Below are 24,502 nucleotides of genomic sequence, written 5' to 3'. Positions count from 1 at the left end.
TCTGTGCTCTGGAGGAACTCATTTTCAAATTCAGGGACCCCCTACAGGGAAGCCACTTGGCATGTCACCGTGAGCTGACAGGTTGTAGGTATGAGTTCCTCCTGTTTCACAGGAATCTACAATGCATCAGCTAAAGCCCACAGAGCTCTTCCTTTTCTCTCAAAGACAAACTCTCCCCTGAGTAAAGGATTTCAGGAAAGGGCTCCTCACCCAGCCATGGACTACTGTTGCGAAAAGGAGAGGTCCTACTGAACTGGTCTCCCAGTTCTTCCAGGCGGTCTTTATTTCTAGTGAGCCTTGACAATTGCTGCTTTCCTTCTTCCTTCTCCAGCTAGCATGCCCAGGGAAACGTTTCAAGGGCTCCTCTAGTAATGCAATTTTTCTGGTCATCTCAAATCTAAAAGTCCCGGCATTTTAACGCTGGCCTACGGAGTAATGTTTGAGAGAGAATGGCTGAAAATTTCCCAACACAGATGAAAATCACAGATTCAGGAAGCTTTATAAACCCTAATGGGATAAATAAAAAGAAATCTGTAGCCTGCCACATAAGCTGTCAGTCTTGTTGCTGCCCCTTTGAACTTAACATGTCCCCACCCTACCCGCACTGCCCATCAATGGTGAGTTCTCCAAACGCTCTTAGAATCAGATTTGCCATCTTGTTTGTTCTCTCCTGAGTGGGTTGAATAATCTTTGCTGTGTGCCTATTTTATATTTGCATGAGTCATGTTTTTAACTTTTGATAGTTACATTTTAAATATTTATAAGCAAAAAAAGAAAATATTAAACAAAAAATGTAATATTCTTGTATGAACAGGTCTTTAATAAAGGTAACTATTTTTGTAGCATTATTCAGAACTTCATCTCCAAGTTTTTGATAGCAGCAGCTCTCTGAGAAAACAGCAATATGCTGTAACATCGATGTTAGGATTTTCTCTTTTTTACGAGGTCACGGAGACTTGTCACGGAGCTAACCACCATACCCACAGAATAGATGGCAAAACTTGGGTTTCCAGATATGAAGACACTACATTAAATATATATTGCCATTTGTTTCAGGCAGCTCTGTGCAGCTGAAAGTTTTGGACGTCACCATCATTTACCAATCTTACAAATGCATGAAAAATGTGAAATCTGTTGATACATCAATCTAGATAGAGAAGCTGTTCTTAGTAATTAATTATGCTAAGCCTCTTCTGCATCATGTCACTTACCATCAATAAAGTCAACTTATTGAACTGAGAATCAAGACTTTTTACTTTTTTCTACTCCATCTTGCCCTAGCATTTTAACGTTGACATTAACTATGTAAATTTTTCTTTTTTCCAAGTTAAGTTCTCCTGCTAAATACCTTGCTTCCTAAACCTTTTCAATGAATGTTGAAATGAAATTTTTAAATGTTGAAATGAAACTTTTTAAATGAAACTTTATTCTCTTTGACATCCCAATAGCCATTTAAAATATTCAACATCTTTACTTGTCAAATGCCTGTGATTTATAGTTAATAATTGTTAGATTTAAAAGTGCATGCCACAATGTGAGAATGATAGAGGGCGGATGGCTGGGGACATAAATGAAATCAGAAAGAAAGATAGATGTTAAAGATTGAGATGGTATAATCTAGGAATGCCTAGAGTGTATAATAATAGTGAAATGTACAATGTACAAATTTTAAAAATGTTTTTGCATGAGGAAGAACAAAGGAATGTCATTATTGCAGGGTGCTGAAAATAGATGGTAATTAATATTTTAAAATGTCACCTTATGTGTGAGACTGAAGAAAAAAATGTTTATTTGTTACAAAATTTATATTTTGACTAGTGCATTTCCTAATATAACTTATGTAGATAGTTTGATTGAACGCCATAAGTACTTGGAATCTCAGGTAGGACATGAAATTTTGTTGGTTTGTCCAGAGTGATGCCCCGATGAATCCCAGAGTGATTTGATCAGTGAGTGGAAAAGTATTTGCAAAGCCCCCTTCAGGGAATGGTGAGAACAGGGAGAAATTCCACTTCCCCAAGCTGAATTCTTGACATTCTCACAAGCAGTGTGGACAACCAAAGCTATAGGCTGAGCCCCCAGTCTTGGGGGTTGCTCATATGAAACTTAACCCCACAAAGGATAGGTCAAGTCTACTTAAAATTTAGACCTAAGAGTCACCCCCAAGAGAGCCTCTTTTGTTGCTCAGATGTGACCTCTCTCTCCAGCCAACATAACAAGCAAACTCACCACCCTCCCCCTCTCTGCGTGGGACATGACTCCCAGGGGTGTGGACCTTCCTGGCAATGTGGGACAGAGATCCTGGAATGAGCTGAGACTCAGCATCAAGGGATTGAGAAAAACCGTAGAATGAGCTGAGACTTAACATCAAGGGATTGAGAGAACCTTCTCGACCAAAAGGGGGAAGAGTGAAATGAGACTAAGTGTCAATGGCTGAGAAATTCCAAACAGAGTCAAGAGGTTATCCTGGAGGTTATTCTTACACATTAAGTAGATATCACTTTGTTGTTCAAAATGTAGTGGAGAGGTTGGAGGGAACTGCCTGAAAATGTAGAGCTGTGTTCCAGTAGTCATGTTTCTTGATGATGATTGAACAATGATATAGCTTTCACAGTGAGACTCTGTGGTTGTGAAAACCTGTGTCTGATGCTCCTTTTATCTACCATGTCAACAGATGAGTAGAACATATGGAATAAAAATAAATAATAGGGGAAAAATGTTAAAATAAATTTAGTTTGAAATGCTAGTGATAAATGAAAGCAAGGGGTAAGGGGTATGGTATGTATAATTTTTTTTTTCTGTTATCATTTTATTTCTTTTTCTGTTATCTTTTTATTTCTTTTTCTAAATCGATGCAAATGTTCTAAGAGATGATGAATATGCAACTATGTGATGATATTAAGAATTACTCATTATATATGTAGAATGGGATGATATGTTAATATTTTTGTTTGTTAATTTTTAAAATTAATAAATAAATAAAAGAAAAAAATAATAAAAGTGCATGCCACAGATGATGCACAATGGAATAGAACAGCTTGGCGTACATGTACACACACACACACATACACAAAACCCTGGATAAGTAGCTTTCATTGTGAAGACAGACTTTCCTTGCACACCTGATGCACTAGGACACTGAGGTAACTCAGAACATTGTAATTCTGCCTCACTCACCGTATCAGAAATGTCCACAGACCTGGGTCTAGAATGATCCCTCTTCTCCTGTGCCTTCAAATAGCACAGCACTGGACCACTGCATTTGTTTGTAGCAAGCAAACATTAATAAAATTTAAAAACAGGCATAATTAAGGAAATTTACCAAAAATACAAAAACTTCACAAAACAATTCATTTCTACCCTGTACGATCCACGTTTTTTTTTTTTTTTTAAGGAAAGACAGAGAGAAGGAAGGAAGGATAGAAGGAAGGAAGGAAGGAAGAAAGGGAAACATTTTTAAACATTTTCTTGTTTTATTGTATTCTGTTTCTCCGTTTTTGTTACATGGGCTGGGGCCGGGGATCGAACCGAGGTCCTCCGGCATAGCAGGCAAGCACTTTGCCCGCTGAGCCACCGCGGCCCGCCACGATCCACGTTTTTGAAAGGTCTACAACAAAATGGTAGGAACATCTGTGAGTGGTAGCATGCAAAAATTCCTTCCTCAGAATTGGGCCTAAGAGTCACCCCCAAGAGAGCCTCTTTTGTTGCTCAGATGTGGCCTCTCTCTTCAGTCAACACAACAAGCAAACTCACCACCCTCCCCCCGTCTACGTGGGACATGACTCCCAGGGGTGTGGACCTTCCTGGCAACGTGGGACAGAAATCCTAGAATGAGCTGAGTATTCAGCATCAAGGGATTGAGAAAACCTTCTCGATGGAAAGGGGGAAGAGAGAAATGAGACAAAATAAAGTGTCAATGGCTGAGAGATTCCAAACAGAGTCCAGAGGTTGTCCTGGAGGCTATTCTTATGCATTAAATAGCTATCATCTTTTTAGTAAAAGTGTAACAGAGAGGCTGAATGAAACTGCCTGAAAATGTGGAGCTGTGTTCCAGTAGCCATGTTTCTTGATGATGATTGTACAATGATAGTGCTTTCACAATGTGACTGTGTGAGTGTGAAAACCTTGTGTCTGATGTTCCTTTTATCTACCTTGTCAACAGACGAGTAGAACATATGGAATGAAAATGAATAATGGGGGAACAAAGGTTAAAATTAATTTAGTTTGAAATGCTAACGATCAATAGAAGGGAGGGGTAAGGGGTATGTATGGTATGTACAATCTTTGTTTTTTGTTTTGTTTTCATTTTATTTCTTTTTCTGTTGTCTTTTTATTTCTTTTCTGAATTGATGAAAATGTTCTAAGAAATGATCATGATGATGAATATGCAACTATGTGATGATATTGTGAGTCACTGATTATATATGTAGAACGGAATGATCATATGTTAAGAATGTTTTTGTTCATTTGTTGTTAATTTTTTTTAATTAATAAATAATAAAAGAAATAAAAAGGGCAAATAAATAAATTATTAAATAATGGGGGAATACATGCTAAAATAAATTTAGTTTGAAATGGTAGTGATCAATGAAAGGGAGGGGTAGGGGGTATGGTATGTATAAATTTTTTTTAGTTTTCGTTTTATTTCTTTTTCTGAATAGATGCAAGTGTTCCAAGAAGTGATTATGATGATGACTATGCAACTATGTGATGATATTGTGAATTACTGATTATATATGTAGAACAGAATGATCAAAATGGGAATGTTTGCATTTGCTTTGGGTTTTTTGGTATTTAAAAACATTTAAAAAATTTTAAAAATTCCTTCCTCAGAATGCAAATTTCCCTCTCCTTTCTTCCCTCACACAGCACTTGCTCCCAGAATTCGATGGGCAGTGCCTGGGGGCAGCGGCGGAGGTGATGATGAGGGGTAGACCAGCAATTTCCACCCCCCTCTGCCCCCTCATGAATACAGTGTCCACGGATAACCAACAGCTCCACCCGCCCCCTCCCCACACATGCACGTGAGCCTTCCCCACGCTGCCCCCAGGGCTGAAAGGTCACCAATTAAATTGTGAACGGAGCTGCTCGGTCACAGTTCACAGTTTACGACTGCAGCACACAAAACTCACAAGCAGTATTCTCAGTCATGACTTCATGCAGAAACCCAGCTGTGACATCACTTTCAGCACCAGCTTTTTTTTTTTTTTTTTTTTCCCCCTCTAAGAGGTCATTTTCATTTGACTTGGCTTTTTCTGTGACTTGACTCGGAAGTTCAGGCTTAGCCCCTGAACTTTGGTCCTCCCGGCCTCTTTACTATTCTCTGGTGCCACCTGCTGGTTACTTTTTCCTTCTCCTGCATCACTTTGATTGGATGTGTCACCAGACTCCAGTTTAGCTCCTTTCCCGTTTCTTGCTTGCATGGTCCACTTTGGATTAAGCTGTGACAAGTCCTTAGCACTCTTTGCCACTTCCTGGAGATTGCATTTTCTGAACAACATGTAATCTCTCACAACACTCAGGTCACACACAGTTTGTGATTTCTACTGCCACTGTGTACTATGGGTCATAAGATCCACTTTATTTTCTGAATTGAGGCTGCCAGCTATTCCTGCCAATTCTTTGGTAACTCCTTCTCTATGCACGCATCTGTTATTTTGAGACATACACTATCTGAAATGTCCCTTTAATTGGAGTGGTAAGCCAGGGTTCCAAAAATATTTCTGCATATGTTTTCATATCCTCTGAGAAAGCCTTGCATGTGTCGTAGCCTAGGGCTGCTTCTCCTTGGTTTTGTACATATCCTGGAGATACATTCCATTTCTCAGGGTCATGTGTCCTGATGAAGACAATATTGCCTGCTCTACTCTCCACTAACTGGACCTTCCTCAGCCTTATCTCTGCAGATGCCTTATTGTCACCAACTTCTTTCTTCAAGGCAGCCTCCACTCCATTGTCTTCACCCTTCTCTGTGAATGCTTCCGGTCCAAATGTTGCTACCAAACCCAATGGCAGCCCATGAGCCTCCTTCCTGCTGCAGGTGATAAGGACGTCCTGTCTCGCAGCTCTAGCTGGCATCATGCACCACAGCTCACCACCGGGCAGAGGAGTTGCTTTGTGGCCTGGATATAATGCGCCCACTGAGGCATGCGAGAAGCGTGTTTCTTCACAGCCCCCATGTCCTGACTTCTTCTGGCACCAAGAGATTTTTTTAAAAGAACAAATCAAACTTCTGGAGATGAAAACCCAACATCTGAGGGAAAAAACACACAGATGGGATTAAGAACAGATTAGACACTGCAAAAGGAGCGATTGCTGAACTTGAAGACATGGCAGTAGAAACTATCTTAAGTGAGATATAGTGAGAAAAAATTAACAGAGCATCGATGAGCTGCAGGAAAACTTCCACAGGCTGTGCATTATGCACATGCATTATGTAACTGGAGAGAGAAGGAAACATAAAAACTATTTGGAGAAAAAATGGTTGGAATGTTTCAAAATTTGATCAAAACCATAAAGTCCCCCATGGGGAATGGTGAGAAAGAGGAAAAATTCAACTTCCCCATATGGAGAAGACCTGATATTCTTGCAAGTAGTGAGAACAACAAAATCAATAGGCCAAACCCTCAATCTTGGTTTTTTTGTTCATATGAAACATATCCCTGCAAAGGATAGGCCAAGTCTATATTTAAAATTAGTCCTAAGAGTCACTCTCAGAGAACTTTTGTTGCTCAGATGTGGCCTCTCTCTCTCAGCCAACACAACAAGCAAACTCACTGCCCTCCCCCTCTCTATGTGGGACATGACACCCAGGGGTGTGGACCTTTCTGGCAACATGGGACAGAAATCCTAGAATGAGCTGGGACTCAGCATCAAGGGATTGAGAAAAACATCTCGCCTGAAAGGGGGAACAGAGAAATGAGACAAAATACAGTGTCAGTGGCTGAGAGTTTCAAATAGAGTCAAGAGGTTATCCTGGAGGTTATTCATATGCATTATATAGATAATCCCTTTTTAAGGGATTTAAGGTGTATTAGAGAGGCTAGAAGGAAGTAACTGAAACTGTTGAGCTGTGTTCCAGTAGCCATGTTCCTTGAAGATGATTGTATAATCATATAGCTTTCACAATGTGACTGTGTGATGTGAAAACCTTGTGTCTGATGCTCCTTTTATCTACCTTGTCAACAGACAAGCAGAACATATGGAATAAAAATAAATAATAGGGGGAACAACTGTTAAAATAAATTGGGTAGAGGGAAATATTGGTGGTCAATGAGAGGGAGTAAGGAATATGATATGTATGAGTTTTTTCTTTTTTCTTTTTATTTCTTTTCCTGAAGTGATATAAATGTTCTGAGAAATGATTATGGTGATGAAGATACAACTATGTGATGATATTGTGAGCCACTGATTGCATACCAGACATGGAATGTTCATACATTAAGAATGTTTGTGTTGTATGTTGATTGATTTAATTAATAAAAAAGTTTTTAAAAGAAGTATAGGTCTGCAAGAATGAAAATTTGCAAATTACGGTTATTTTAGAAGAAGAAAATTGTGCTCTATAAGTTCACCATTTCTATGCCATTTATAAAAATCTATACTTAAAAAAAAACAAAAAACAACTGTAATGCCACAGGTCCAAGTGGCTCAGTGAACCCTAAGCATAAAACAGGAATGAAACTACCCAAAGGCATGTCATAACTAAATTACTTACACTTAGTGATTAAAAAAAAACCTTGAAAGTGATCAGACAAAAATGGCCCTTTATGTAGAGAAGAACAAAGAAAAGAATGACTAGAGATTTCTTGTAGGAAACAATGCAAATCAGAAGACAGTGGGGCAATTATTTATCGACCTAGAATTCTATACCTAGCAAAAAATCATTCAAATAAAGACTGTTTCGGACAAGCAAAAGCTGACAGAAACCAGCAACAGCATCTATCACAGCGAGAATTGTAAAGGAAATTACTAGGAAAAGACAAAGTGGTGATAGTTGCACATCTGGATTGTCACAAAGAATTAAGAGCAAAAAAATGGGGAGCATGAGTAAGTATATAACACGTTTTCACATTTTAAAGTCCTCTAAAATGTTAAAAGTAAAAAAATATAATAATACATGCTAATGTCTTTGGGGTTTATTGTACATATGTAGAAATAAATCACAGGACAGCAATAGCACAATTTTTCAACAGAGGGAAATGAATCTATACTACTGCAAGCTTCTTATACTATGCGTGAAGTGATATAATGTTACTTTAAGGCAGACTGTGATAAATTAGTGATATATACTGTATTAGTTTGCTAAAACTGCTGGAATGCAATACACCAGAAACGGATCAGCTTTGAAAAGGGGAATTTATTACATTGCAACTTTACAGTTCCAAGGCCAAAACTTGTCAAAATTAAGGCATCAAGAAGTTACCTTCACTCAGGAAAGGCTGATACTGTCCGGAACGCCTCTGCCAGCTGGGAAGGCATGTAGCTGGCATCAGCTGGTCCTTGTTCCTGGTTCTGTTACTTCCAGCCTCTGACGCCAGTGGTTTCCTCTCTAAGTGCCTGTGAGCCCTCACAGCTCTGGGTTCCAGCTTATTCAGCATCTCATGGGAAGGTGCATGGCACCCTCTGCTGGGACTTGCATCTCCAAACCTCCATGTCTCTTTCAGCTCTGAAGCAGCTCTTCTCCAAGTGTCTGCATCTGAGCTTTCCCCAAAATGTCTCCCTTTTAAAGGACTCTAGTAAACTAATCAGGACCTACCTTGAATGGGTGGAGTCATAGCTCCATATAACCAAAAGGTCACACCCATAAGTGGGTGTGTCACATCTCCATGGAAACAATCCAATCAAAGTTTCTAACGCTAAACAATGGGTCTGCCCCACAAGATTGGGTCAGGATTAAAACATGGCTTTCCTGGGGTACATAAAATTTTCAAACTGGCACATATAGGATATACTCTAAATCAAACATCAAATTTTAAAAACAAGGTGATTTAGCTAAGAAAGCCAATAAAGGAGATAAAATGAAAACCATAAAAATGCTAAATGGAAATGCAGGAACAAAAACAGAAAAAGAAAAAAATGAATAGACAGAACAAATAAAAGGTAACTATTTAGATAGTGTATTTAAACACAAACAAATAAAAAGGAAATGTTAAGATAGCATATTTAAACCCAACCACATAAATAATTACATTTAATGTATATGGCCTTGACTCTGTGATTGTGAGAAACTTGTGTCTGATGTTCCTTTTATCTAGGGTAGGGACAGACAAGTAAAAAATATGGATGAAAAATAAATAAATAATAGAGGGGACAAAGGGTAGAATAAACTGGGTAGATGGAAATACTAGTGGTCAATGAGAGGGAGGGGCAAGGGGTAGAGTATGTATGAGTTTTTTCTTTGCATTTCTTTTTTCTGGAGGGATACAAACATTCTCTTTGTATCCCTCCAGATACAAAGCGATTGTGGTGATGAATGCACAACTATGTGATGATATTGTGAGCCATTGATTGTACACCATGTATGGACTGTATTTGTGTGAAGATTTGTCAATCACAATTTTTTTTAAAAAATGTAAATGGCCTGAATACCCACAGTAGAGGCACCAATTTTCAAGTCAGAAAAAATAAAAAGACCCAGGTAAATAACGTCCACCTGAAACCCACTTTAAATATAAAGACACACATAGTTGTTCTAGTTTTCTGGCTGCCAGAATGCAACACACCAGACACGGATTGGCTTTTAATAAAAGGGGATTTAGTTCATTAGTTCTCCAGAGGAAAGGCAGCTAACTTCCATCTGAGGTTATTTCTTACATGGGAAGGCTCAGGGTGATCTCTGCTGGCCTTCTCTCCAGGCCCCTGGGTTCCAACAACTTTCCCCGGGGTGACTTCTTTCTGCATCTCCAAAGGCCTGGGCTGAGCTACGAGTGCTGAGATGAGGAATGCCGAGCTGTATAGGCTGTGCTACTTTGCGCTCTCTCATTTAAGCACCAGCCAATTAAGTCAAAGGTCACTCATTGCAGCAGACACGCCTCCTAGCCGACTGCAGATGTAATCAGCAACAGATGAGGCTCACCTACCATTGGCTCATATCCACAGCAACAGAACTAGGTGCCTTCACCTGGCCAAGTTGACAACTGAATCTAACTACCACACATAGATGAAAGGATAAAGAAACATAGAGCTTGCCAACACTAACTAAAAGAAAGCTGGAGTGGCTGTGTTATATCACAGTACATTTCAGAGAAAAGAAACTTCCCAAGAATAACTTTGAAGGGTTACTAGGTAAGGGCCAAGGGCCCAGTTCGACACGGGAGCAGAACAAGCCAGGGTGCCTGGCACAAAACTTCAAGGTACATGAAGCCAAGGGGAGACAAAGCCTCTTACACTTATGAACCTCAGTATTTCCTTTGTCAAAAACTGAAAAATTGATACAACACTTGCAAAAATAGATAAAACCCATAGTCCAAAAACAAGTGAGGGTCTTGGCAATTTGGCACACAACCAACAAACGATCTGACCGCACTGGCATTTGTAGAACACTCCACCTGAGATCAGCAGGATCTTAAAGCACACATGGAACGTTCTCTAAGAGAGACCACAGCGGGCACCATAAAACAAACCTCAGTAAATGGAGAAAAGACTCAAATCACCAGAAAGTATGTTTTGGACCAACAGAGAATTGCATGAAATTGTAAAATCTCCCAATTTGGAAAGTAAACAGAGCACTTGTAATCATCCAGGGTTCAAAGAGAAACACGTGTGGGTACTGAGAAAGGGACCAGAGAGGAAAGTCAGGGCTGCCACGGGCTGAGCTGTGCCCCTGGGCGGGCAGGTCCCAGCCCCAGCGCAGTCGATGAAGGTGGCCTTACTTGGCAGCAGGGTCTCTGAAGGCGAGGCTGGCTAAGTTCAGGGTGGCCCCAGTCCTGTGGCAGCCTTCCCCACCGTACCCCAAGGCCATCTGACCACCCCTCTCCAGAGCCACTGGACACTACGCAGAGTCGGGGACCATTGCAGCTGACCAGCAGCTAGAGGTCACTGTCATGGGGACCCAGGGGAGGATGGGGCACCCCCTCGAGTGGGGGACTGTAGAAGCCAAGAGTTTAAAGCAAGACCTACAGAATTTGTTGCAAGCTGCTGGCCTCAGGATGGCGGTGGTAAACTGTGGAGATTGTTATGTAGAGCAGCCTGGGAGGAAGAGAATGTTTACCCCAAACAGTTATGTTAAGTATGAAGAACACTGTGAGATAAGAATCTTGCTCCCTCAGGAAATGCCTGCATATCTATTGACATCCTGTGGTATATAACAAGGATCTGGTTGAGAATAAAGTTGTCTGAAGTCTGTCTGAAGTAAACTCAAGCTTCAGACCCCCTGAGCCCGTCTGTGTCTTTCTTTCTTTCTTCCTTTCTTTTTTTTCTCATCATTCCTTAATATCCTTCGAGCTCCGTTTCAATAGGAAGCAACAGGGGACTCTGCCTGCCCCACCCCCAGTTCACCCAGCACGGCCAGCTCACCCCCAGTCTGGGGACTGGCCCCGTGATCCGTGCATCATACACCCAGGGTGGTGGACTCCCCACTTTCTCCAGGAGAGAAATAGGCCTGACCACACGCAAGGGGATCACACCCCGAAGTCCCACGTGTTCAGCCCCAGCCCGCCCAAGGGTGCAGGCGAGTGGTCAGCAAGCTGCAGGCTGAGGCTCAGCCCGGCTGCAGCTGCCCTGTGCGTTGCCTTCCCCATCACAGCTCTCCTACCCACAGCCCCCGGCGCTGGCTGCAGCCTGGGCAGACCTCATCCTGCAGAGGCAGCTGAGAAGAGAGCCTCCTTGTACTTGCATTGACTTTTCCCTCTATTTTATTTTTGTTTTCTCCTCCATTGACTCCTGTTCTTTATTGTTCCATTTTCCCCTGCTTACTTTTATCCTTTATATTCCAGTTTTTTTAGACTGGAGTTTAGGTGATTGATTTGAGAGCTTTTTCTTCTCGAATGTAAGCGGTTTTGATGCCCTAAATAGCCCTCTCCTTGCTACCTAAGCCATGTTCTCCCCCACCCCGTTCTGTTAAGTGATGTTTTTGTCTTGGTTTGCAGGGGCTGCATAACAAATAGGACACAGACCAGTTTCACCCACAGAGGTTTATTGACTCAAGGTGATGAGGCTGCCAGAGTTGGTGTTGCCTCTGAGGGGGCGCATGTCCTGGGTCTCCCCTTGGCTTCAGCGGGCAGCAGCCATCCACCCAGCACATTCCTTCCTGGTGCTGCCTCCCCCCTGTGGCCTTGCTGACAGCAGATAAGGAATGGGCATCTCTCCCACAGGGTCACCAGGAGGTCACAGGGGTGAGGGGCAAAGTTTGGGCTCCTCCTGCCCAGGCCCTGCCCCCATCTCCCTGTGGCAACCAAGAAGCCCTTTTGGTGGAGCCAGAGCCTTGGTCCTGGCTTCCACAGTGCTGTGGCCTTGCTGTGGGCATGGGGACCTTCCGGCGGAAGCCGCGCTCCCAGGGCCCAGGAAGACCACAAGTCGAGTGCCAAGGGACAGACTGGAAGGACAGAGCCAGCTCTTACGGCCGAATGGTGTCCGCACAGGAGGCTGCAGGGCAGGAGAGAGGCTGAGGCCCCAAGGTGGCTCCACGGAGCCCACGCCCGCCCGCGGACGCCCGGAGAGGGCAAAGCCAGGCAGCCCCCATGCCCCCAGACTCAGCCTTCACTCTCCAGAGACCCCAGACAGACAGAGTAGGTACTCTGGGTGCCAGGCTTGGTCCACTGTGCCCAGCCTGGGTGCATTCCTGGGCCAGATGCCAAGTGAGAGGCCCGCTGCACCACAGCAGGGAAAGCACATCCTGGAGCTTTCTCGGCTGCCCTAAACCGTAAACCAGGGCAAGACGGTGCATGGAAACCTCCTTCCACCATGCAAATCAGCTCCAGGGGGCAGGTGGGGGGCTGGAGGGCTGCCCAAGACTCAGAGCCCTGCAGCCAGGTTGTACCATCTTTAGGAAGGACAGCCACTTTATCCAGGAGTTCCAGAGCCTGGGCTGCGTCTACAAATTCTTTCAAGTTCGAGAAGATCGACGTCTTGTCTCTGCCTGTGGTTGTAAATCAGAGTCTCAGCCTCCAACGCTCCAGGGTTCCCCAGCGAGGGCTGCACCCCAATACTTCGCAACCCCCAGCCACCCCGGGTGCCTGTGGAGGGGAACTCAAAGGCATTCTGCCGAAGCAACAGCACTGCCCTGGCGGGCGACAAGACAAGGAAACTCAACCCATCCCCCCCCGATGACCCTGGCAAGGGTCAGGCGCTTGGCCTCTAGGCTGAATGCAGCCCTCCCAGCCTGCTTCCCCAGCCCTCTCTGCATGCCCTGCTGGACAGTCCCTTCCAGCCAGGCCCCACCCTCCGTGTCGCCCTTGATGCTCCAGCACCCCCACATCACCCCCTCCTGGCTGCCCTGCCTTCCCTGGCCCCTGCCCTCTGGCCCTGCCATCATCTTGGGGTCACTGTGTCCCCATGGGAGTGTCCACCCGCCACCCACTCTCACATCCCTCACCTTCCTTTCTCCTTCCCTCCCCCTCCTGTGGCTTCCCCAGGACCCTTACCCGTTCTCCCACCCCGCCCCCCGTTGCACATGGCACCCCCCCCCACTCACTGAAGAGCAGCACATTCTGGAAGTTTCTGCCGGCCCGCCCCACGTGCACGTAGACCACGCCATAGCCGTAGTCAGTGGACAGCACACGGAAGTCCTTGACGCCTCTCACTGCAGGAGGAAGCAGGGGACTCGTCAAGGTGGACGGGATCCCAGGGGACAGGATGGGGACAGGCCACCCCACCTGCTGAGCCACAGAGGCCCAGGCAGGGACCCAGCGGGGTGGCCAATAGCCCAGCGTCCACCCCGGAGCCCGGGTGGGGGGAGGTCAAAGGGTGGCACCCAGGACGCTGCAGCATGTGGGAACCGGACACCCCAGGCTGGGGTGGGGGCGGCTCGCAACCTTCCCTGGCATGTCCGCCGGGACAGCAGGCTAGAAATGGGCTGGGGGCACCTTAGCACCAAACGAGCTCATGTTTGCATCTGAGTGATGGAAAGTCTGGACAGTCTGGACATCGAGCGTGGGGAGAGGTTTGCAGCATGGCCACAGAACAGTCCACTTAGCACGGTTCAGGGGTTTTATGTCAGGGCTCATTTACACAATAAAGGAGAAAGTGGGGGCAAGACTCCAGCCCAGTCCCACTGCATCCTTTCTGCCGCATCCTCTAGAGATCAAAGGGGCCGACTCACAGGGTCCCTGTGGTCAGGGCATCTCGCCCAGTTTCTTGTCGCCAAGGAGTGGCCCACCGTTGGCCCACCCCGTGGTCCATCCCTCTGCCTGTCCCCCGCCCACCCCCCCCATCCACCCTGGGCCAGCGAGTGCGTACACGTGTTCCGGAACACAGCCTTCTTCTTGTCCTTCTTTAGGATGACCGTGTGTGTCTGGCACCCCTGGGACCTGCAGGCAAAACCCACCGGCCCTGAGGGCACCCGGGAGCCCCGAGGGACCTGGGAAGGGCTGGGGACTGTGGCCGCACCCCAGCCCCCCAGTCGCGGCCTCGCCTGTCCAGAAGGCTGCATCTGGGCTAGGGCCCGCCCCCCAGCTTCCCCACGCGCCAAGCCCCATGCCCCGCCGCGGGCACGGCGCCCTCCAGTGGTCAGGCGAGGGGTCGGGCACCAAGGCAGCCAGGGTGGGGCCAGAGCTTGCGGGACTTCCAGGCGGAGCCCAGAGGTCTGGGCCCCTCCTTGGGCCCCTGGAGCCCCCCCACAGCCAACCAACTCCCACCTCCGCCCCCAGAGGCTGTCCTGGCCCTGCTCACCTGCTGAAGGCAAGGACCACCTTCAGCTGACCCATTCTGTGCACCTTGACCACACACGCCCCCAGCTTCCTCTTGCTCCTGCCCGGCAGGAAGCCCCGGGCATCGGTGGCAATGGCAAGGATGTACCAGAACCCTGAAAACTGCAGAGAGGGGGCTGGGGGAGGGGCAGCGGGGTGCACAGGTGCCCTGCGGGATGCCAGCCCCTGCCCCTGGCTTGCCCCAGCACCCCCTCACTCCAATCCCTCCAGCCCACGCTGCCCGGACCCCGCAACGCCTGGCCAAGGGCAGCCTCCACGTCTCGTCCAGCCGGGCGCCCGCCCCACCCCCAAGGAGCTGTCTGTCCCCACCAGCTGTCCCCTCGCCACTTGAGAGTGTGCTCCGTGCGTTCCAGACTCTGCGCCTCTCCGGGCGCTCACCCTGTGCGTCCTGCTGTCCACCTCTTGCCTGGCAGAGGCTGGCAGAGCTGTTCCCAGGGCCACCCAAGGGCAGGACCACCTGCTACCCACTCTTCTTGGCCGGTGTGCCAGGTGCCGCTGAGCTTCTGGCAACAGGCCCTCCACGGCCCCCGCCCTGCACCGTCCCTGGGGCCCTGTGACCCCCACCACCCCCGCCCCGATCCGAGACCAGCAGGCGCGGGGCTTACCTTGTTCCAGTTGAGGTTGTGGGACTCCTCGGGGAACAGGTCCTGAGGCTGGGACACGACCGCCGGCGCCAGGGCCAGGGCCAGGGCCAGGGCCAGGGCCAGGGGTGGGAGCAGCAGCCCTGGGCTCATGCTCAGCCGCCCGCAGCCCCAGCTCCTGGTCTCTGAGCCCAGGGGAGACCTTTAAATCTCCTGGGCCAGCCCAGCCCCAGCGTGGGCATCGGCCCATCCCTGGGAGCCTCGGTCCAGCAGAACGGGGCAGAGGGGAGAGGAGATGTGGGTGGGGTGGGGTGGGGGATGGGGTGAGGGGTGCAGAATGGGGATGGGGGCAGGGTGGGGGCAGGGATGAGGACAGGGGTGTGTTCCCTGACGAGGTCCTTATTCTGGCCCCGTTTCTCAGGAGGACCCTGTGTTTGGAAGTTGCACTGGGCCCCCTGCCAGCTTCCGAGACCCTTGGCCCCTCCCCCCAAATCCATCCTCGCCAGGCAGCTCCCTGAGCTGGAACCTTCCAGAAAGAGGCCAAAGGGGTTGGCGAGCCTTGCACTCCTCCCACGCAGAATAGGGTCGGGGGACCAAGAGAGTGCTGGCAGTGCAAAACCCCCGTCGGAGAATGGTGAGAACGGGGAGAAATGCAACCTCCCCAAGTTGAATTCTTGATATTCTCACAAGCAGTGTGGACAACCAAAGCTATAGGCTGAGCCTCCAGTCTTGGGGTTTGTTCATATGAAACTTAACCCCACAAAGGATAGGTCAAGTCTACTTAAAATTTAGGCCTAAGAGTCACCCCAAGAGAGCCTCCTTTGTTGCTCAGATGTGGCCTCTCTCTCTCTCAGCCAACCCAACAACCAAACTCACTGCCCTCCCCCCGTCTATGTGGGACATGACTCCCAGAGGTGTGGACCTTCCTGGCAACATGGGACAGAAATCCTAGAATGAGCTGAGACTCAGCATCAAGGGATTGAGAAAATCCCTAGAATGAGCTGAGACTGAGCATCAAGGGACTGAGAAAACCTTCTCAACCAAAAGGGGAAAGAGTGAAATGAGACAAAATGTCAATGGCTGAGAGATTCCAAACAGAGTCGAGAGGTTATCTTGGAGGTTATTCTTACACATTAAATAGATAATCACCTTGTTAGTCAAGATGTAGTGGAGAGGCTGGAGGGAAATGCCTGAAAATGTGGAGCTGTGTTCCAGTAGCCATGCTCCTTGATGATGATTGAATAATGATACAGCTGTCACAATGTGACTGTGTGATTGTGAAAACCTTGTGTCTGATGCTCCTTTTATCTACCTTGTTAACAGACGAGTAGAACATATGGAATAAAAATAAATAATAGGGGGGAACAAATGTTAAAATAAATTTAGTTTGAAATGCTAGTGATCGATGAAAGGGGGAGTAAGGAGTATGGTATGTATAATCTTTTTTTTTTCTGTTTTTGTTTTATTTCTTTTTCTGTTTTCTTTTTATTTCTTTTTCTGAATTGATGCAAATGTTCTAAGGAATGATGAATATGCAACTAAGTGATGATATTGTGAATTACTGATTATATATGTAGAATGGAATGATTACATATTAATGTTTTAGTTCGTTTGTTAAATTTTTTTTAATTAATAAAAAAAAAGAGTGCTTGGTGGTAACTGGCACTCAGTAGGTGCTCAATAAATGCTCTTTCCATTGTGGCACAATGTGCATAATGTATAAAGTACCACGTGGGCCATTTTAAAGTGCAGATTTGATGGCCGATGGACGTTCACAGAGCTGGGCAGCCCCATCTCTCCAGTTCCAGGGCTTTTAGAAATTGAGCAAATTGACGGGGTTAAAATGCTCCCATGAGGGGCGCCTGTGGATGCTCCTCAGCTCAGCCATTGACCCTCCCTGGGCCTCCTCTACCCATTGCCCACACCACTGGCCCTCTGCAGCCTCCTTACAGCCCAGGCCTCCCCTAACATGGGCCTTTGTTTGGCTCCTTGGGGCTTTGTGGACAGGCGCTGGACAGGTGGGCACCAGCTCTCCCCATGGCCTCAGCTCACTGTGGCTCCTTTGCTGTCACCATGTGCCCCTCGGCCAGCCCACTTTGTCGCCCGCTGCCCTTTGGCTGCCCTGAGCAGAACCCTCAGAGCTTTCCCCTCGGCATGGGGGCTGTGAGCCAGGGGTCCCCGTGTCCCCCCAAGAGCTGTCTCTCCCCTGGGAGGGGGCACCAGACACCCTGAGCCTCCAGCCCGGACCCTCCCAGCTGCAAGGCAAAGGGCCAGCAGGTTTTACTGCAGAGGCCGCGTCCTCGGGGTCACGGAGGCATTTACCTTTAGGGTGCAACAGGGATTTCTGAGAGAATAAGAGCAGGGAGGCAGAGCACCTGAGCAGGCACCGGCAGGCGGGGCCCAGGCCGGGCATGCATGCTAGGTATGCACGGGTGAGCAAGTGTGTGTGCACAAGTGTGTGTGCCAGCTTGAGGGGTGAGGCTCCTATGTGTGCCCTCACCTCCCTGGCAGTGAGCAGCCACTGAACCTGCTCTCAGCCCAGCTTCCGCCCATGGCCGACACTTCTTCCTGGGCTTCCCTGGGGGGCTGGACAGGGGGCCCTTGGGAAGCTGGGCAGGGCAGACTCGGCGGGCCCTGTCTGTCAAGACTGGCCCCTGCCCGGGACACCCAGGTCTTGGAGCGTAGGGGGCGCCCTCACAGTGTCCACCTGGCCCTCTGCCCTCACCCCCAGGCAGCCACTCCAGGGTCACTGGGATGTCTCAGCCAGGAATTGAGCCGGATATGGGACCCTCTCCCCTCGCTGGCCAGGGCATGAGGAGGCAGCGCCTGCCCATCCACCCCTGCCCACTGCCCTCCCGGGGCCCCGCGGGCACACAGTGGAGCGGCTCGGAGACTGGGGTGGAGTCATTTTATTGCGATCCCAAGCGCCAGCCCCTGGGAAGCTGTGGGTCCTGGCGGCCGAGGGAGGAGGGTGACCCCTGGCCAGATGAGCTGCCACGCCGCAGGTGCTGCTGCTCGCGGGACCAGGGCAGTCACTGAAAAGGAAAATGAGCCTGGGGAGCCCTGGTGCGGAGCCTCAGCCCACACGGCTGGAACGAGCAGCGGCTCCTGCCCATCAGGGACTAAGGCAGCTCTCAGGGCCCCTCCTGACTCCTGCAGGGACACCAGGTGATGCCCAGGAAGGCAGCTTACCTGGAGAATCCTGTGTGCACAGGTGACTGGAAGGGAAGGGGCAGAGTGAGTGCCGGGCACCGTCAGGCAGGACGGGCTTGGGCCCCGGCTCCCCCTAGGTGGGCAGTCCTGAGTCCTGGAAGGCGGCCAGGATGGGCTCCCAGCCCAGCAGGAGCTGAGCTGCCCCCACCCCCTCTCTGTGCCCCTCCTGGCCTGGGTGGTGGTGGCGGCGGCACTCACGGTCCTTCTGCAGCGTGGCCTGCTCCTGGGCGAGGTAGCCCAGGTTGGCACTCCACTTGGAGAAAAGACGTACGGCCTCGTGGCTAGCCTGGTGCGTGCGGCCTGTGGGAAGGGTGGTGGCCACAAGCACAGGCTCGGGACGGCCCCAGGGCCCACGCTGGGACAGGGACAGCAGAGAGAGGGGCCGCCCCCCTGCAGCCGCCACCCACCCGGCCCCACCGGCCAGAGGCCTCGCGGGGAGATGGGGGGACCTCTCTGGGGATTTTGGTGGGGATGGGGTCAGTGGGAAGTAGGAGCTTAAGCCCCACCCACCCGCTGGGCGCCCCCAGATAGCTGAGCCCCAAGGCCTAGGAGACCCTAACCCTGGGGCAGGGGTCCCTGGGCCCCTTGCTGGCCCTGGACCTCCTGAGGATGTGGCTGGCATGGGCAGGGAGTGTGGGCCCTGCCTTCCACCCAGGAGGGTTCCCACCCCAGAGCACGAGCCGCCCAGCCTGCCCGTCACCCCACTCACTGTACAGCTCCACCGTGTTGAAGGGCTCGTCCCCAGACTCCATCTGGGTGAAGACGATGGCGTAGTCCCTGAAGTTGGTACCCAGCACGCGGTACTCCAGCACGCCCAGGGCTACAGCACAGACACAGCCCACCCGTGTGGGCCGGGCCCCCTGGGGACCCTCCCGCTCCCTGACCCCCACCTAGCGCTGGTGCATTGTGGCTGCTCAGCAAATGACTGACAGGGACTGAGGAATGGACGGACCGACAGACGCGTGCCTGACAGCTTCGTTCTGGGAGTGACAGAGGATCAGCCGGGTCCCTCTCCCCGTCCTCATCCCCAGAGGGAGCAGACAGCCTCTGGCCAGGTACCGCGGCCCTCAGTGCAATGTTGTAGTTGGTGTGGGCCGGGGTGGAGGGACTCCAGGGCCCAGTCCTCTGAGGCTCAGGGCTGGGCTGTCCAGGGCCCCCTTTGCCCCCAGGATTGGCACCAGACCTCTGACCTCTTCAGAAAGAGCTGAGCTGCACCAAAGCCTCGGGGAGGGGGCCAGCCCACCAGACCCACTGACCCTGGTCCTGCCGGCGGGGCCTGGGGACACGGTGGGGACGGAGGGCCCAGCGCCTGCAGCCCGGAACCCAGACCACATGGGCAAGCAGGCATGGCCCCCACCCCCCTCATGGGCCCCCAGAGGCATCCCACTCACAGGGATTCTCAAAGACCCATCGGGAACTCTGTCTCAGCAGCTCCACCGTGGCCAGGCTGCAGCCCTTCAGCCTGGGACAAAGAAGGCCGGGTCAGCACAGAGGAGATGGGCTGTGCTGGCGACTCTGCCCTCCACGGGCTGAGCCCATCCTGAGCCTGGCTGTGGAGTTCAGGCCAGCAGCTTTCCCTGCCCAGCAACCTCTGTGCAAGATCTACTCAAAGAAGCTTTAAAACACTGCTGGAGATGCAAAAGCTGAGACTCACCATAGGTTATTCGATGATTTAGAATAAAGAGGCTCGACCTCCCAAGGATTTTGCTCACAAAATGAGCAAACGCAACAAACGGAAGCTAAAGTTCACGTGGCAAAGAGAAAAAAACAGTAACTAGGAAAATCCCAAAAAGACTTATTGAGTCGTCAATAAGATTATAAAGCACAGCGTAAAGCTGCAATAATTAAGCATCGGGGCTCTGGCAGATAAACAGATCAAAGGGACAGAGGAGAAAGGCCAGCAGGAGTGTCCATCACACAGAGACACAGAGCGTGGGTTGAGGATGACATCGCAGGTCAGTGGGGGAAGAAGGGGGGCTCAGGGAGGGGAGTGACCACTGGGTGGAAATCTAAAATAGAAAAGAGCCGAGTCCCCCCTGTACCAAGAGAGGGAAAGGGCTCCCTGATTTTCTCCCTAACCCAGAAACTCGCAGGACAGGAATTGGCATCAACAACCACTCAAGTACAAGAAGAAAGCCTTCAGAGCAGAAGACTCCTGAAGGTTTTAAGGAAAATGACAACGCAGGAAATACACTTGCAACTCGTTTCTATGCCAGACAGTTGGCTCAACGTCCTTGCATTTAAGAATTCCTACAGATTGGTAAGCAAAACTCCAACAAACTCAAGAGGAAAATGGGGAAGGGATGTGAGCAGAGGAGGTTGGAGGAAATACAAAGGGCCTGTTAGCACCAGGAGTTCTGGTCGCCTCGGGCTGGGGAAAGGTACATTAAACAAAGTCAAGAGGCAAACTCTGGGCTCTGTCCTGTAACTACTTGTTGAAGAGTGCTTTGAAAACTATTGCTTTTTTCTTTCTTTGTTTTGTATATATATTATACTATATAATATAAAAGTTAAAAAAAAAAAAGACAAAGTCCAGGGAGCCATTTTTTTGCACATCCGATTGGCACCGAACCACATCTATGAACCGCGGGGCAGGTGCACACGTGGGGACAGGTCCGTGAGAATCACAGGGAGGTTCTGGGACTGCAACAGGTTGTAGGCACAGGATAGGGGCCGCAGCTGACCACCCTCCCCCTCCTGGGATTTGCCCTCGAGCAGTGCCCTCAGGGGTGCGTCCACCCAGCTTAACTCGCCCAGCACTGTTTCTAATTGCAAAAGATTAGACCACTTAAATGCCCACAGCGGAGAACAGGCTGAGGAAATGGAGGGAATTAAGGCAAATCATGGAGCTAGAGGAAACGAAAGCAGACAACTCCAGCAAGGGTGACCAGAGGCTGCCCGGGGCTCGGCTGGGGGCACGCACAGGGGAGCTCCAGGGACATTTAGGGCCGTGCACCTCTCCTGCGTGTTGTTATAGTCCGGGGCGCAGGGCGTCCCGCATGTGCCAAGACCCTACGAAGTGGGCAAGGCAGCCCCGGCTAACTGCTGCCGTCGGGGGGCTGCGCCGTGACAAATGTGGCCCCTTCTACTGAAGTTACTGGAGAGGACCTGCCCGGGAGTGCTGATGGGAACGCTCTGCGCTCTGGATGGGTTTTCTAGAGACTGCAACTGCGCTAGAAAATATAGTCTATTGATAGAAAAGGAAAAACAAATGTGGGCACTTTGCGAACTGATGTGGGGTGTCTCCAGCTTGGAGACAGAAGGCATGCGGACACCTGAGCTCAGGTGGCCCCGAGATACTTCTGAAAAGAGGAGGGAGCCGGTTGGCTGAGGCTGGTGGGATGTACCCCACGCCACTCACCCTTGCGGATTTTTTAAATTTTGAACCATGTCCATGTATTCCCTACCCAGAGGTCAGTCGGTGAAATTTGAATTGAGCACAGTGCAAGAGGCCTGTGTCTCGCGGTCATCTCTGACCTGCAGGGACATCAGGTCATGGACCTGCCTTTCCGAGGGTCTCCAGATGGCAGTGTTGGGGCAAGAGCGGCCTGACCTCCGGCTGTAGCCCACGCCACCCTCGCGTGGCCCTCCTGAGGGACGGGGCTCTCCCGGGTGCTTCCACATTCAAATGCTGTATTTTCCAGCTGCCACCCCTGTCTTTCCCTGTCAGGCCTGGCCCAGGAGAACGAGGTCCCCACCCCCACACCCCCACCCCAAACATCCCCTGAAGGCAGCCTGGGGCTCTCTCTGCAGGGAGGCTCCCCCACCGGGACCCGCTAGCCCAGTGGCCTGCCACAGGCAGCTGTGAGCGGGGGTCTTGGCCCACTGCCCCCAAGAGGTGGGTGCAAGCTTGGCCCCCTCTAGAACAGCCAGCAGGTGGAACGCGGGGACTTGTCTCAGGTCCTAAGCACAGCACCTGTGGGGAGTGGTGCAGCCCCTGATGTCCCAGCAGCCTGCGCCCAGGCAGGGAGACCCCAGGCGGAGAGACCCCAGGAGGGGAGACCTCAGGCAGAGAGACCCCAGGTGGAGAGACCCCAGGAGGGGAGACCTCAGGCGGAGAGACCCCAGGCAGGGAGACCCCAGGCGGAGAGACCCCAGGAGGGGAGACCCCAGGCAGAGAGACCCCAGGAGGGGAGATCCCAGGAGGGGAGACCCCAGGTGGAAACCCCCTGGTGGAAAGTCCCCAAGCGTGGTCCTCTGGGGTGAGCCTGCATGCGCTGCTCCTTCAGTCCAGGTCGGTGGACTCCTCACAGGGCCAGTTTGGCCACCTGCCTGGGGCCACATCCTCTAGGATCTATTTCTGGAAGAAACAGTGACTCCTGGGCCCAAATGCATGACCCAGAGAGACTGGTGCAAAGAAGGGGCCTCTCTTGCCTCCAGCCACCAGGGCACAGGAGCCACGGCCCAGCGGTCCAAGTGTGGGTCCACGCAGATGCCGCCCAGCCCAGGAAGCCAGGGGCACAGGAGGCGGGGCCGAGGCTGGAGGCTCAGAGGAGAAGCAGGGGAACAGAGGGCTCAGGGGGCACCCCGGGGCCATGGAGCCCCCAGGAGTGGAGTGTGAATGCTCCATGTGCCCTTTGTGCCTGGGGTAGGGGATGCCACCTGAGCAGGACAAATGCCCCCAGCCTGGGGTCCCGGGCACAGGCCTGACTCACCCATCCCGAGAGGAGAGCACTCTCAGATTGTTGTCTGGCGTGAGCGTCACCACGACCCCGTGGACATTTCTCGTTGCCTTCTCCACCACGAAGCCCTTTTCTCGAGAGGCCACGGCGAGCACATACCAGGGCCCCAGGAGCTGGGGAGTGAGAGCAGGGCTGCCGGCTCCCTGGAGACCTGCTCGGCTGCCCAGCTTGGGGTCCCCACACAGGCCCAGCACGTCCCCCTCGGCACTCAGGGCTGGACCATACGGGGAACAGAGGGGAGCTGGAGGTGGGGGCGTTACCTGTTTAGGGTCCAGCCTTCCCAGCCACACGGCCCTGGCCTCAGGCACGGCGACTACGGCCAGAAGAGCGGCCAGCAGCTCAGGCCCCATCCTACGGCTGTCTCAGCAGGGCCCAAGGGCATGTGGTGTTGACCCAGACAACCGGGTAATATGGCCCCGCAGGCCTTCCCGTGGGCGGCCACTCATGGCCAGTGGGCCCTGTGGCATGTCTCCTCGCACGGGGGCAGAAATAGCGAACGGAGGCGGCATGCAGTGGAGGCCTCCACTTAGCCCGGACTTCCCGGAGAGCTGAGCTCCAGGTGCTGGCAAGGGAACGAACCAGGGAGGTGCAGGGTCTGTCTAGGCTGAACAAGGACGGGGCCAGGGCAGGTCTCCTTCCATGCTTCCCCTGCTTCAGGAGGGCTGAAGCTCCCCCTCCCCAGGCCTCCAGACCCTCCTGCACAAGGACAGGCCTCCCGACCAACGCCCCCCACGCCCGGCCACCTGTCCATCTGCTGGCCGCAGCCTCCATCCCACTGCTTGGCCGGCACACCCAGCCCGGGACATCCTGTTCCTTCACCTCCTCTCTCCACTCAGCCAGGTCCTCCCCACTCTCTGGGCCTGCTCCAGCCCCCAGCCCCCACTTCTTCTCGCCCACTCTTCTGGCCTGGGACCCTGGGGTGGGGGTGCCGCAGGTCTCACACAGGGGTGCCTGTCCCCAAGGCCCCTGGGGAGCTCTCTGAGGCCAGGGTCTTCTCTAGCCCCAGGGTAGGGAGCGGAGGCGCTTGGCCAGACCTCTGCAATCTGGAAGGCAGAGGCCGGGGCCTTCCGGAGGGAACAGTTCTTCAGCCCTGCCCCTCTGAGGTTCTCATTCACTCACCCACAAGTATCTTTGAGCCAACGTGGCTCTGGGTGTGTGG

At 51.0% G+C, this 24,502-nt stretch overlaps 2 protein-coding genes and 1 pseudogene across 3 annotated transcripts; all 3 read right to left on the bottom strand.

Moving 5' to 3' along the window:
• Positions 1–5,106: 5,106 nt before the first annotated feature.
• Positions 5,107–8,790, bottom strand: LOC143657396 (THUMP domain-containing protein 1 pseudogene; annotated as a pseudogene). Its single transcript, XR_013162844.1, has 2 exons — positions 8,426–8,790; positions 5,107–6,253 (listed from the first exon to the last, which is right to left on the bottom strand). The product of XR_013162844.1 is annotated as a THUMP domain-containing protein 1 pseudogene (transcript).
• Positions 8,791–12,130: 3,340 nt separating this feature from the next.
• On the bottom strand, positions 12,131–15,620 carry LCN10 (lipocalin 10). Its single transcript, XM_077135738.1, has 6 exons — positions 15,473–15,620; positions 14,830–14,969; positions 14,398–14,468; positions 13,634–13,741; positions 12,980–13,078; positions 12,131–12,585 (listed from the first exon to the last, which is right to left on the bottom strand). The coding sequence occupies exons 1-6, from the start codon at positions 15,599–15,601 to the stop codon at positions 12,557–12,559; spliced, it is 576 nt and encodes a 191-aa protein (XP_076991853.1). The 5' UTR covers positions 15,602–15,620; the 3' UTR covers positions 12,131–12,556.
• A 2,732-nt stretch (positions 15,621–18,352) lies between these two features.
• On the bottom strand, positions 18,353–23,693 carry LCN6 (lipocalin 6). The gene is made up of 6 exons (XM_077129730.1): positions 23,604–23,693; positions 23,317–23,456; positions 20,053–20,123; positions 19,371–19,481; positions 18,860–18,961; positions 18,353–18,666 (listed from the first exon to the last, which is right to left on the bottom strand). Exons 1-6 carry the CDS (start codon positions 23,691–23,693, stop codon positions 18,353–18,355), a joined length of 828 nt encoding a protein of 275 aa, XP_076985845.1.
• Between the last annotated feature and the right edge of the window lie 809 nt (positions 23,694–24,502).

The sequence above is a fragment of the Tamandua tetradactyla genome, chromosome 2 (assembly GCF_023851605.1).
Source record: "Tamandua tetradactyla isolate mTamTet1 chromosome 2, mTamTet1.pri, whole genome shotgun sequence".
Taxonomy (NCBI): Eukaryota; Metazoa; Chordata; class Mammalia; order Pilosa; family Myrmecophagidae; genus Tamandua; species Tamandua tetradactyla.
Note: the sequence above shows the minus strand (reverse complement) of the source record. Positions and strands in the feature narration are given on the sequence as shown.